The following is a 15,126-nucleotide window of genomic DNA, read 5'->3' on the forward strand; positions in this document are numbered from 1 at the left end:
GAAAAAAAAAAAAAAAAAAAAAAAAAAAAAGTAGTTGATTTAAATAAAAATATTCAGTAAATGATAGTACAGATGGGACTCAGAACAAAATACCTGAATGTAAATCCTGAATAAATTAAATCTAATAAAGAATGGAACTACAAAAAAAACTAAACTACTTTATAGTTTTCATGATAGAATGAAAGACTACAGAGAAAGGTTGGAATCCATATGGTTTAGAGGACAGAATCTGTTAAAATACAATAGATAATGAACCTTGACATTCAACAGGATATCAAAGCAGCTTTAGCAACGATGTCCTCACTTCCAAAACTATAATATATTAAACTAATCATGTTGTACAGGTTGATTTATGGGGAGAAGCAGAAGAAAAACAAGTTTAATACTGTGATTCACTTTTCCTTTCAACAGAACTTCAACTTATGAACTAACTCCCAATCACTTCTTTCTTAAAAGACTGATAGGGATTTAGACCATGTACTATATACATAAAAACATTTAATAAGAAAAATATCAATAACAAAGACAGAATTTGCTGTTGGGTATTTATTTTCCCTCAAATCTTGCCAAGTCTCTAACTCTTTTCCACATTAATTCCTCTTTGAGTAGACTAAAAGAATGACTGACTTTAGCTAGGTGCATTTGGATATAAAAATTACTTAAGTGTAGGATATTCCTATTTCAAATTCACTTAACCTAAGCCAACAAGAGAAAAATTTTAAGTTCAACTAAAAATTTGATAAATAAAAAATATTAGAGTCCTAAACAAAGAAATATGTCTCCTTATTTCTATTTCAATCAGTTCATGTATAATAGTTAAATAGGTGCTAATTCATAAGTGATTTTTACTAGGAAAGAGGAGCTAAGATAGCAGGGAGTATATTCTAATTTTCAGCAAGAAGGAGAAAAGGCCTCAGCTTGGGCTGGAGCAAGGGCAGAAGCCCTCTCATCTCTTTTTTCTTAAAAAGTGGTACCACACAGCCCCCCAAAAAGAGCACCTGCATTTGGGGTTCCCTTCTTAAAGAAGTGTACCCTTACCTCTCAGCACATAGCAGATAGCATTTCTTCCTGTGCCCACCTTAATGGCTGCTCTAATGGCTCAGAGCTCCACTCCCATCTGCATTATTTCAGTATCCTTCAACCAGTACTTCCATCTAATGTTTTTGAGTGTTTTTAGTATTTCCCGAGGCACCCTCCAACCCCACAAACCATCCGTCAAGGCGGTTTCAAGTTACCTCTCAAGATTTCAGTTATTGTTCTTATTAGTGTTCTGGTTACAAAAGTACATAGATTTTCAGTGATTTGTCCTATCCCTTTATTAACCATGAGCTTTATTCTTTTTAGTGTTCAGTTCTGAAGAATGCAAAAGTTTTCATGAATACATGTACCAAGTTATAGCAGAAACACCTACACTATTACCCTGATATATCTAGTATCCTATTACAACCACAAAGGTATAGAAATAGATGTACAGTAAAGCAGCTAGTAATATCTAAGCCTTACCTGGTCTCTGGCTCACTGGTGGACTCCCATTAATTCCTGAGAGTATAATAGGAACAGAACCCAGAGATGAAGTTGGGGTAGTCACCATGGAGGAAGATGCAGCTGTGGTCACCACGACTATGGAGGTGGAGGCAGTGGAAGCAACAGGAAGAGTTATGGTTGGAGATGCTACCAAAGACTTAGGAAAAGCAACTGAAGCCACAGGGGTAGTTATCCCAGTAGTTTTTGTAGGGTTCACAGTGGCTGTAGAGTGGGTAGATATTACAGGGGTGCTGGTATTAGTTTCAGAGACCTCAACAACCCCTGCAGTGGTGACACCAGAAGAATAAGTAGTTTCTTTAGTTCCAGCATCAGAAATAGCAGTCATAGGTGTCACAGCAGTAACATTTTCTAAAAACACTTGAGGGGTGGTAGTGACAGCAGCAGTCACAGGGCTGCACACCTGAACTGGCTCAGAAGAAACCACAGGTGTGACGACCATTACTGGAGAAGGTCTGATACTGAACTTCTGAGGCCCTGTCAGGGGTTGGGGTGTGCTAACTCCAGGTATCTTCTGCTGCAAGGCTCCAACTTTACTCATCACAAACTGTGTGAACACACCACCAGGAGAGGGTCGAGCCGCTGCAAATAAAAATTTGCAGGTCAAAAATCTTCAGTTCTCAAATTTTATCCTCTTAGTGACTGAGCTTATCAACATTTATTGTGCACTACTGGGTGAATTTCTTACAGGTACTATCTACCTGCATTATATGTGCCAATTTACACCCACAGAAATCAAACACTTCCCTCAACACAGAACAAACCCTTGTAATTCACACAAGAAAGGGATTAAAATTGAGTGTTCCTACTAAAATTCTTTTGATTATGCAATATATTCATATTTTCAGGGTACTAAAAAGATAATACAGCAGCAAACAACTTTGCTTAAAACAGATTAAAATAAGGGGCCGGCCCGTGGCTCACTCGGGAGAGTGTGGTGCTGATAACACCAAGGCCACGGGTTCGGATCCCATATAGGGATGGCTGGTTTGTTCACTTGGGAGAGCGTGGTGCTGACAACACCAAGTCAAGGGTTAAGATCCCCTTACGGTCATCTTTTTTTTAAAAAAAAAACAGATTAAAATAAGGGGCCGGCCCGTGGCTCACTCGGGAGAGTGTGGTGCTGATAACACCAAGGCCACGGGTTCGGATCCCATATAGGGATGGCTGGTTTGTTCACTTGGGAGAGCGTGGTGCTGACAACACCAAGTCAAGGGTTAAGATCCCCTTACGGTCATCTTTTTTTTAAAAAAAAAACAGATTAAAATAAGAAAGTAAAGGATTTTTTTCCCAATTCTAATTTTGAAACTTATTTCCACCATTTATTTCCTCCTGTCCCAGAACCTCCACCTTTTTATAGCTGTTCTCTTATGAGACAGTTAAATACTACATCTTAAAATATGTAAAGACATTTTTCAAAAGAGAGAAGAATAGCACTGCTTTTTTTAAAATCACAATTAAAGCTGCTTTTTAAAAGAGGTAAAATAGGTTCTTTTTTAAGGCATACAATGCCTATCCTCTATCTTCACACAACTCTAGCATTCAGCCAGAGATTTTAATTTCCTATTAGAATAAGAATACACAGTTGACATGTACTTTACATTCCTAAAAGATTTGAAACAACAAAAAAGAGACACTCAATAAACCAACTGTAGATACTCTCAATGCTAAAGCACAAATGCCTCAAGAAGGTAATTTATTATGGACTCAAGCACTGAAATATTAAGTAAAAGAAAGGTTTTCATTCACAGATCCTGGATGAATGGAATTATCCAAAATTATGTTTTACAAGAGCCTCCTACTTTAAGCCTATACTAACCCACTCCATTAGCTTTTGCTAGCTCCTTGGTTTCTTAAGTTCAAGGAACATACGTATGACTGATGCCAAAAACACCAGTCCTCATAGGAAAAATATTAAACTAGAGAAAATATTTTTAAATGTCTTCCCTTTTAAAAAACAAAATTAAAATCCTAAGTCTTTTCTACATTAATAAAATCAGTCTAAAAGTCTCAAAAATAACTGTAAAATTAACTAGAGTTCAATTCACCTTGTATTTTAAGTCATCAGAAGAGTTACCAAAAAAAAAAAAATCAAAAAAATTCAGGTAAGACAGACATCAAGAATAAGAATAATGCCACATTCTCTACTTCTCTAATTTTTACAACCTCCATAACTATACCCACTGGCTCAGCACGAAGTCATAGGCCTTTCCAAACCATATGTACAATCCAACTTACCAATTGGCCTTTTTGCCGGGACAAATGCCTTCAGATTCTTCCCAGAGCGATTTGTTGTAGTGCCGGAGGAGGATGTCGTTTTGGAATTGGATGTTGAAGGCAACAGGGTACGAGGTTTCCTGGATGCAGCCACCTTGGCATTGGATGCTACCTTGGAGATGACAGTACTGAGGGTTGAGAGGTCCAGGACTGAGGGTCGCAACCTGCCTGTGATATAAGCAGCTAGCCTATTGGCTGGATGCAATGCCCCCATCTGTCCCAATAGCAACTTAGCCTGCGGGTAACTCTTACCATTAACCTGAAACAAGTGGCAAAGAGAAATTCTGTAAAGATAAAATTCTCTTGCTAACTTCTCTCCCTTGACAGGGGTTTCATTTTTACAAGGTCTTAAAAGTCTATTTTTCAGATTTAAAAGGGAAAAGAAGTGGACTTTTTCCATTCAGGATAATCTGAGTAATGAGGAAGTAAAAAATACTATCGTCTGATATTCTGAACTAATCTCATCTCCTTCATTTTGTAGTTTGGAAAGAGAGTATCAGAAACTCATTTCCGCATCCTATATATGTGAAAGATACAGTTAAATCTAAAGAACCATCCAATTGTTTTAGTTGTCAATAAGCAATTCTGAGTAAGCTATTACAAATCATAAAGAAAAATGAATAACTGTTCCACAGAATCTCTCTGATAAGACCAGACAGGTTTAATGAAGCCCTCACAGCAGGGTCCTTTCAATCATCCTTCATATTTGAAAAACATATGGTGAATCAACTTTAAGTTATAAGAAAGCATTTTTACAATAATCTAAGCCACCTCAGTTTTTGGTTTTTGATAGGCTCAACTTTGAAGATACTGCCTTCACCTCTTGAACAAAACACGAGCTCAAAATAAATGCTCGTAGAAACTCATTCTAATTCTAGATACAGTCACTAAACTGTCAGAAGAAAGTGAACCAGAAAATGAGGTAAAGATTTTCTTCACCGCCTAATTTGATTAGATGGCCCATCTTGAGCAGAAGCAGCATCATTTTGAAAAAAAAAGAAAAAATTTCCCAAGTTTTCTTCTCTAGATCATATGGCTGGGTGACTAGAGAAGACAATCTTTTCTACATCTCCTTTTCATCATTTATTTGGATTTTTTTGTTCTGTTTTTCTGTTTTTGGCATCTGGACAGTACAGGGATCCGAGCCCTTGACCTTGGTGTTACACAATGGTACTCTAACCAACTGAGCTAACTCACCAGCCCTCCTTTTCATCATTTAAAAGTAGGAGTGCAAGGTGTGTAGTGAGGTGGCGTCTACTCTCTGTATTAACAGGGAATTGGTGAGGAGAATAGCTACAGCAAGCCACTCCATCTTCAAAGACACAAAACAAAATTACTCTTTGCTACTTAAGAAAATCGTGATTATTCCCAGGGAGAACAGAATCTTTGCCTGGAGTTTAGTACAAAGAATGTGATCTTTTCATCCAAATGTAAACTTTACTAGTAGTTTTTTTAAGCTATGTGCAATCCTGATGAGATACCCCACCCACTCCTTTGGGACTGCTCTGAAAACTACTCGGCAGCTTCACCAAAGTCTACATTTCACAGTTGCCTGACTGCTTATGCAAGTTACATTCTATGGTGGCTTTTTGAGTCCCGGGCAGGAAAGGAGAACATAAAATTTCTTGTTTGTACTTCAGGGAGTCTAGTCTCACTAGAAACGATCTCAGGCAAGTCTCTGCTTTCAATCAATAAATGAGGTAAAGAGAAAACACCATTCTCCTCATCAGTAAGAGTTTAAGAAATATCAAACAGAAAGAGTTACACAGCACCAGCAAAAGTGAATAGAAATAAAAAAGCTTTTTAATTAAGTATATCAGTCATATTATTAATGGAGTAGCCCTTAACCCAGAGAAGCAGTCAACCTAATAAAAGTCAAATAACTATAACAAGTAACCTTGTCAGATACTTCCATGTATTTGCTACTCTGATATAAAAGTGCATTTAATATCATTGAGCAAGAGAAACCTTTCTGACTATGACTTATATTTTAATTCAGAACTTCTCTTTCCAAAGGCTTTTCTAGATGCCAGGGTAAATTCACTAATATATATCTTCTTGAATTACTAAACTGAGAAGATAAAGATATTTGTCCTGCAACAATGATTATACTGACAAAAAAACTACGAATCAAACCAAGAAAAAACATTACATATATATGGCTCAATTTTTCTTATGTATTTGAATAACACCTCACTAAATTAAAATTTTCCCCAAGTTTCCAGATACATATTGCCTATCTTAAAGTCAATTTCATCTTCCCCTTACTACCCCTAACATTCTACACATGGTTTTGTTCTGAAAGCTGTCTGCCAATAATAAATTCCAAGAACTAGACAGAATCCCTGAATACCCTTGCTTGGTTTTCAAAGTATCACTAGAGCCCAGGCAATAAAGTTTAGGAAGAGCAACTTTCTGGGAAGACTAGAAAGAAACTTATAAGCTAATACAAGCCTTAACATTTCTGTTTGTAAATGTGCCATAAATTCACTCTAGGTATGCATCCAACTATTACAAAACCAGATAAGATTTTGTCACCCAGTTCCAGGATATGTGAAGATAAATGATTTAAGGCCCACAAAGGGCTCTGAAAAAACCAAGATGTTACCTAAGTATAAAAAGGTGCCATACCCAGATTAAAGATAATCCTCACCTGGATAAGCCCAGATGTACTTGAACTGGGTTTACGTTTATAGGCCACAAGCTTCCCTGCAGGAGAAAGCCCTGCATAAAAAGGCAGACCTTTGCCTCCATGTAATCTCTCCCTCACTGAATCCAGGGCATGTGTCTGCACAGGAGAGATATCATCCATTTTCCCAGGGGACAATGGACCATCAGGAGTCTCTGATCCAGATTTCTCAGCCATATCATCTTGGTCTTGACATGATGGCATAGAGATTTTCACACGAGAAGAATAAACAGGAGGATTCTTCTCACCCCGGCTCTTTCGCTGAGAGGCCAACTCAATGATGAAGCTGCCCACCTTAAGTGACTGTGGCATGTTGCTATTGATGTGTTGAGATAAGATGCTCAAAATCTTGTTTCGATCCTCCTCCCAGTTGCAGTCTGAGATGATCTCTATCAGTTTAGTGGGACCACCAGGTGACCTCTGATGCACGTAAGAGGTAGATGAGGATTCTCCTTCATTGCAGGAAGACTTCCAGCTCTTTTCTAGTTTAAAAAAAAAGAAAAAAAATTGAAAGATATTTCTGCATCACCGCATTTTTTACTAAACTTTGAAAGAAATCCAACAGTTTCTCAGTGTCCCATTCCCATCTACCTTCAGTGGTAACCTCGTATCTTGGTTTAACATTCACAATTTGAGAAATTTTCCAGGAAAAAGAAAGATCCCAGAGAAATCAGTCTACAATAGTCTTCATTATCTTGCTGAGTGGGCTCTCTCATAAAAAGGGAAATCTTAAGGGCCAGCCCGTGGCTCACTTGGGAGAGTGTGGTGCTGATAACACCAAGGCCACGGGTTCAGATCCCTATATAAGGGATGGCCGGTTAGCTCACTTGAGAGAGCGTGGTGCTGACAACACCAAGTCAAGGGTTAAGATCCCCTTACCGGTCATCTTAGGGAAAAAAAAAAAGGGAAACCTTAATACTACTCTAAAAAGCTGCAACTATTCCATAAGAAAGGGTTAGTTTGCAAACAAATTATGACTTATAACCAAGGTTAAGCTTATTTAGTATAAGTTATTCTTCTACTACCTATATGAGCAAAACAAAGATCTTTGCAAGATGCTTTAAAATATGCAGAGGTTAGAGACAATCCTAAAGAACTGCAAGGGAGATAGTGTTCTGGCTTAAAAAAAAAATGTGTACTCTATCTCTAGTTTCTACTGCATTACTTCTGTGCCTCTATATATAACAGTTCCATTTCTATGTTGTGTGCAGATCACTCAGCTCCCCAATGTATTTCCGTCCATGGTGACATGTTGACTAGATATCTCACTAGACACGTATATTTATACAGCAAATATACTCTCATCACAGTAATTCTGGCAATAACCTCTGCTAGATAAATCAGTGATATTCTTTCCCTTCTCCCCCTGCATCTCCCCAATAGTGGCAGCTATAGAGGACTTGAGGGAAAATTTCAACAGCTAATGATGCCAATATCACTGGGGTTTGGAAAGAAGTTTAAAAAAAATTTACTGACTTCATCCTAAATATCTCTTGCAACAACATACCATATCAACATGAATAAATTTTCTTTTGTTTTGAGAACAGAAGTGTTAAAACAGACCAAATAATGAGAAAAGACTTTTACTTATTGTCTCTATTTTTGGCAGAAGCTACAAATAGGATATTTAGACATATGCTGGATTGGTGATTTGTTATATTATAACTATATTATTATTATTATTATTTTATAATCCAGACCTATATAATTACTATCAAATGTAAGATCTAGTTTTCATTCTGACCTTGTGATTTATCAGAATCATCCTCCAAGTCACAGGTGAGTTGTTTTAAGGGCTGCTGTTCAGAATCAGGTTCCTGAAGAAGGGAATAACACAGAAATACTACAATTCAACATATACTTAATACCTACAGAGACTAGGACACAAGCATTAAATCTGTCACAGAAGCTTAAATCAGAAGAATGATTAAAATGTCAAGAGCTTCACATCTGCACACACAGCTGCATTACTATTATTTGGCAAAAACAAGTAGTCTTGCTCTCTAATGTCCTTAATATTGACCGACTCATCAATAAAATAATTTATAATAAATTGGCAAAAACAAGTAGTCTTGCTCTCTAATGTCCTTAATATTGACCGACTCATCAATAAAATAATTTATAATATACTTTATGTTCTAATAAAGAAGAAAAAATATTTAATAATGGGACAAGCTTCAGTTATTTAGAAAATCCACCAATGTGGAACGATGCAAATCATAATAATTACATATAAATGATTAAATTAAAACGAGAATTGTTTAAGTTTTTTAAAAAAATTACTCCAGGGTCAGAAAGAATAATACTTTTAATAACTCTTAGAGGGGGCTGGCCAACTAGCTCAGTTGGTTAGAGCTCAGGATTGATAACACCAAGGTTAAGAGTTCATATCCCAGTATCGCCAGCCGTATAGATTAAGATAGACTAAGTATTTTAAAAACCCAGCCACCCAATAAATAAATATTAAAAAAGCATAAGGGACAGATCACTAGAATAGGTATGCAGAGAAATAAATTGATTTAAATAAATTGATTTACACATCATTTAAGTCTTCTCTGCCCCACAAGAAGTAGGGCAGATTAATTATTCTGGTATTTATGCAAATCCTAGTACCAGCAACAGGTAAAGAGAAGTTAGAAATTATGCAACAAGTAATTCACCTTTGCACTATGGTTCTCAGGACTAGAATGACATGAACTCTGCTGCTGAAATGATGGAGATGGGGATGGGGATGGGGATGGGGATGGTTGTCTCTGTTCCTCTTTTTTTCGTTCATAAACTCGAACTCGGGCACAAGTCATCATACTTTCAAAGTACAAGTAGACGGGATCTTTGTCCTCTTCTCGAACCTGTAAGTTTCATACAACAAAGCATTCCATACAATGGGGAAAAAAGTCTCCTAGACTCCAAAAGAAAAAGGATGTTTAATCTTTGTTTCTATTACAACAATTATAAATTTTTAATGCAAACTTCAAAATTAAATAGTACAAGTACACTTCATATGGGCTGAATCGGGGCAGTTAAGAAAGATTTTGGTTCTGTATCAGGAAATTTCAGATCACACCAGGGCAGTGCTTCTAAAATGATCTGTGGTGAAGAATGCATTTGTTACCAGTCCAACATAGACTGATACTTCGGTAAAATACAATAAAATAAATTACTAGAAAAACAAAAGACATGCAAAATGCAATCCCACATTTTTTAGTATTAGATTTAATACATTAATCAACTTCCTGTGGAAATGTCTAAGTACTTACTCTCATTTTCTATATTTATTTCATCACAGGCCAGTAAGTTTTAGACTAGCACTGGTACAGAGAACACACTGAATAGCACTGTGATACAGTGGTAGAAGATCTTTCTTCAATTTAGTGGACTGGGAAGACTGAGATAGATTTGACAATCAGATTTAAACTTAAGCTATTAACACAACAAAAGAATCAGCTCTTACTTTTACCTACCAGTCTTCATATAGTCATATATCAACCATTATTTTGTATCTTGAACTTTACTGCTATTATTGTACATAACAATTTTGCTTTTATAAGCTTTTTCTTAATGTTTTTCTACTAATAATATTCACTACATATTTCAATTACTCAACATTCTACACTATAGGAATAAGAGTATCTTTTACAGGCTTTTTGAAAGTAACGTAAAAAAGCCCATCTTTCTGTGATCGTCTTGAAGATAGATATGTTTATCTTTAAGAACTACTACTACTCATCTCTACTTTTATGACATTTAAAAAGTGCCAGCAACTAAACTAATTAAACTAGAAAGGAAGATATCTTACGGACACATTACGTGAAAGCAAAATGATTCATCAGAACATCAACCAAAAATCTGGTTGAAACCATCATCTTTACAAATGACTTTTGTAATTTTCAATAAAAAAAAGAAAATCCATACTTACCACAGGATTAGGTTTAGGAGTATATGCCCGTGCAGGTTTAATTCCAGTGAGCAGTTTGCCCTTCACAGTATTAGATAAAATTTCTGGCTGAGGCAACAACAATGGTTTCATAGGCTCAATGACAGAAGGTGTCGGGATATAAACTGGCTCTGGATCTACTTCACCTTCTACTTTCACCCATAGCGGGTAATGTCGAACAGGCTGTTCAGGCTCTGTTTCACATATAGCTTAATAAACGACAACAAAACAGATAAGATTTTAGGTGCTTTTGGCAACAAAAGTTCAACACTGAAGCACTGCCAAAAGAAAATATGCTCCCTCATAAAAGGCAGTAACTCATTAAAACAATCAAACAGATGCCTCCTGAAAACCCTTTAGTTGCCCTCATGTACCTTAACTTATTCACCTATTAACCAAATATTTGTGGAACATATTCTATCAACCAGAAATTGTTTTAAGGTACTAGAGTGAACACAGCTATGAATAAAACAAAGTTTTTGCCCTCAGATTTTATAAACCAGTAGAAAAAAAAAACCTAACATACATACAGTATCAAGTAATGCGAAGTGCCATGCAGAAAAATACAACAGGGTAAGGAACAAAGAGTTAACAGGGGAGTTAACAGGCTACTATTGTATTTAACATGGTCAGCGAAGACCTTACTAAAAAGATAACAATAATTTCATACCACACACTTTATTTTACAAATAATGACAACAAATATTTATTGAACCTTACTATTCAATAGTTCTTAGCACTGTTCTAGGCACCTATTCTAAGCATTTACTATGTTTTAACTCCAGCAGTCCCTGAGACAGATACTATTATTTCCATTTTACAGAAGATGAGGTTCAGAGGAGTCCAACCAGTAAGAGGCAGAACCAGGATCAAACCCAATCTGGCTCCAGAGACCAAGATATTACCATGGCATTCTAATGACAAATTGTAATCAAAAGACAACCTGAACTCAGCATAAGAACTTATATCAATATAAAAGCAATAAAACACAACTGAGGTGAAACCATACCATCAAAAAGTTTTAACATACTATTCTACAATGTATGAATATATGAAAATATCATGTTATATACCATAAATATATATAATTTTATTTGTCAAAGGAAAACATGCAATGATTACTTAAACAGAGGATCTAGGTTAAAAGGCTCCTGGGTTTTATTATTTAAGGAAACTGTCCATTCCCATACAGAGGACAACTACAGAGAAGCAAACATTGTATTTTGCATTTTAACAGTCAGTCCTCAGAGAGGAGAGAGCTGGTTCTAAGCCAAAGATCCAAAACCTTTTACCTAAAGTCACATAAAATGTGACTGAGGACTGGCCGGTTAGTTCACTTGGTTAGAGCATGGTACTGATAACAGCAAGTCAAGGGTTTGGATCCCTTCTTGGCCAGCCACCACCACCAAAAAAAAAAAAGTGACTGAGCGGCATTCATACTTAATTCAAATACTTAGTTCAATTAATCTTCCATGACAAAGCAGAATCCAAACTGCTCCTTGATTTGCTCTGAACATTAAGACTCTCCTAGTAAAGAGCAACTTTGTCTAAGGGGTTCCTAAGGCTAATATCATTCAGAGCACAACCACAAAATGTTAAATAAAGGCTTAAAGATTAAGGGGAGGACCTTCAGAGCTAGAAGGTGATTGAGCCAATTCCTTAGCTAGTTAGCAGTCTCTGTCATCTATCTTTTAAAACCTTACACATTTATCACATAATTCACGAAGATTTCTAAGACCCCAGTATTCATTCATTGCATTCAAATATTTGAATACCTATTATGTATCAAACTTTGCAGATATAACTAAGAACAAAACTGACAAAAATTTCTGCCTTCCTGGCGCTTTGGTTGGTGAAGTGGGGGATGGGGGGGAGGAAAGACAAGCAATAAGACAAATAAAGACAATAGGCTGGAATATGCTGGGTTACGCTAACAGCTTAAGAGAAAAAACAAACCAGGAAGGGAAATTAGTATATATGGTAAGTGTGTATGAGTATGTATTTTGAGGTGAGGGTTGCAATTTTTAAAAGGGCAGCCACAGATGCCCTCACAATCAAGGTGGTATTTAGAGCCTCTATCACACATCTGGTAAAAACTTTAATGTTCAGAGTTGCTAATTATTTTATACACATATTAATTCTATGACAAAAATAAAAGTACCCTGAGGGCAAGTGAGAAGTCTTTCACTTCTTTCAATTATCTTTCAAGGATTTTCTAGGCCTCCAGAAGCATTGTACTAAATAAAAGTCTCCTTTCATCGTTTTCTTTAACTATAGAATATATAGTATAACAATAGCTATAGAATACATAGTATATTACTTCAGAAGAAAACCTCTTAAGATGTCAAGAATGACTATTTACATTTCTCCTAATCCCTCATAGGCAATCAAAGTTAATGCTAAAGTTTCAACTGTGGGTAAATGGGAAAACAGTGGTTCGTTCCAATAAACAGGGGAGTTCATAAACAAAGCTGATCTGAGCAGGGTAGAGTTCAGTTCTATTCAGGATATGTTTAAGATTGAAATGGCAGCAACATAATCATATAGGGTATATAGAACTTTCATTGGCAGAAACTACAGCTGAAGCCATAAAAATGAACAGACTCCTCACAAGGGTAAAAACAAAAGACCAATCCCTCACACTTCATTAGCCCACTGTCTACTTGATATAGCCTGGGATCCAATATACAGAGAGCACTTCCTTGCTCCCCTTAACATTACCAAGAGACCCTCCTACTCTACCCAAAACTCGGGAAAAAAAGGAAGAAAAGGCAGGAAAAGATAGTATTAATGGGAGGACAAGAGCAGCATATATTCATTCACAGGATCCAAGAATAGAGAAACCAGTTTCAAGAAAGTAGTAGCCTCCTGTTTCTATTCAAATGCCTCCTAACGTTTATTACCTTCCCCAAGTCTCCTAGCATTATCGCTGTCTTCTGGGTCCTCAATAAGCCTTCTGTTCATTACACTTAGAACATTGTGGGGCTTTAGTTATTGTAGCACTTAAAACTACAATAAATGTGTATCTTATCAGTTGACGACATACTTGTTTCCCCAAATTGACAGTAACTGCTTAAGAGACAAACTTCGTTTTAATTGCCTATATCCTACCTCCTCTCACTCCGAGCAGTGTCCATAATAGTTGCACCAGAAATGAATAGTATTAGACTTAGAAGACCTGCAGAACTGCTACGCCAACACAGCAGACTATATTCCTCTCCCTCTCATTTTTGTAAGCATTTTAAATCTTTTATAGTAAAATATAAATACCCATAAAAAAGTGCATGAACAATGTATATACAGTTTAATACACATTAACAAGTATATACTCATGTAAACACTATGCAAGTCAAGAAATAGAATACTGCCATCAATTTCAGAGCCCTTGCAAAAGCCTTTTCTCAATCACAATCCCTGGAGGTGCCATGCTCTTTTTTTTTTTTTTTTTTTTAAAAGATGACCGGTAAGGGGATCTTAACCCTTGACTTGGTGTTGTCAGCACCACGCTCACCCAGTGAGCTAACCGGCCATCCCTATATAGGATCCGAACCCGTGGCCTTGGTGTTGTCAGCACCGCACTCTCCCGAGTGAGCCACGGGGCCGGCCCGCCATGCTCTTTTAAACAACTGGAATTAATGGGCCAGTAACTACAGAAAAAGTTTAAATCTGTTACAATGACAAAAAAAATGTACTGTATAAAAACAAAAAGTCTTCCACCATACCCAGTCCCCACAAGTACTCAGTCCCCACAAGTGACTACTTTTAACCATTGCATTTAGTTTTGGTGGTTACCCCAATCATTCTAAATAAAATGCTTATTATATAAGGGTAACTTCAAAAAGTTTATGGAAAAAAATTTGGTGTTACTTCCCTCTTTTTTAAAATGCAGGTATGTACAAAAATATATCCTAATAAAATTTAGATCATATGCTACATTCTATTTTATGACTAATTACTATGTTGTGAAGTTCCTCTGTGTCTTTAAATATTCTTCACCGTTGTTAATGACCATTTTGTACTCCTTTGTAGGATATATAAAAATTTAACCCAGATTATACAATGAATTTTCCCCCATTTTTCCACCTAAGCTAAACAGTATGCAATAAATAGTCCTATAAGTAAATGTGTTTTTCCTTTTTTCTTTTACTGCTTTATTGAGCTGTAACTGACATATAACATATGAAGGGTCTTTAAGAAGTTCATGGAAAAATTCATACTTTCTTTTAATTCTATTTTCCAATGAACTTTTTGACGTACCCTCATATATATACAATTTGATGAGTTTTGACACGTGCACCCCTGTGAAACCATCGCTACAATTAAGATATGTAACCATCACCCCTAAGATTCCTTGAAACCCATCTATCCCTCCCCTTTGTCTCCAACCTCCACCTCAGCCCTTATCTAGGCAACCACTGACCTATTCCTTTGCAATTTAGAAAAAAATAGAATTAAAGGATAATAAGAATCTTTCCAGGGCCGGCCCCGTGGCACACTCGGGAGAGTACAGCGCTTGGGAGCACAGTGGTGCTCCCACCGCGGGTTCGGATCCTATACAAGGTTGGCCGGTGCACTCACTGGCTGAGCGTGGTGCGGGTGACACCAAGCCAAGGGTTGCAATCCCCTTACTGGTCACAAAAAAGACAAAAAAAAAAAAAAAAAAAAAAAAAAAAAATTTTTCCAT

At 36.6% G+C, this 15,126-nt stretch overlaps 1 protein-coding gene across 1 annotated transcript in view; it reads right to left on the reverse strand.

Annotated features, from left to right (window-relative positions):
• MGA (MGA, MAX dimerization protein) overlaps nt 1–15,126 on the reverse strand; it is an 87,724-nt gene that overhangs the window by 22,793 nt on the left and 49,805 nt on the right. The window contains exons 10-15 of the mRNA XM_008587529.1: nt 10,425–10,651; nt 9,169–9,357; nt 8,253–8,325; nt 6,473–6,990; nt 3,781–4,078; nt 1,504–2,124 (exon numbers count right to left, since the gene is read on the reverse strand). Of these exons, the coding sequence (XP_008585751.1) occupies nt 1,504–2,124; nt 3,781–4,078; nt 6,473–6,990; nt 8,253–8,325; nt 9,169–9,357; nt 10,425–10,651 (1,926 nt within the window). The remainder of the gene's footprint in view (nt 1–1,503; nt 2,125–3,780; nt 4,079–6,472; nt 6,991–8,252; nt 8,326–9,168; nt 9,358–10,424; nt 10,652–15,126) is intronic.

The sequence above is a fragment of the Galeopterus variegatus genome, unplaced genomic scaffold (assembly GCF_000696425.1).
Source record: "Galeopterus variegatus unplaced genomic scaffold, G_variegatus-3.0.2 Scaffold119, whole genome shotgun sequence".
Taxonomy (NCBI): Eukaryota; Metazoa; Chordata; class Mammalia; order Dermoptera; family Cynocephalidae; genus Galeopterus; species Galeopterus variegatus.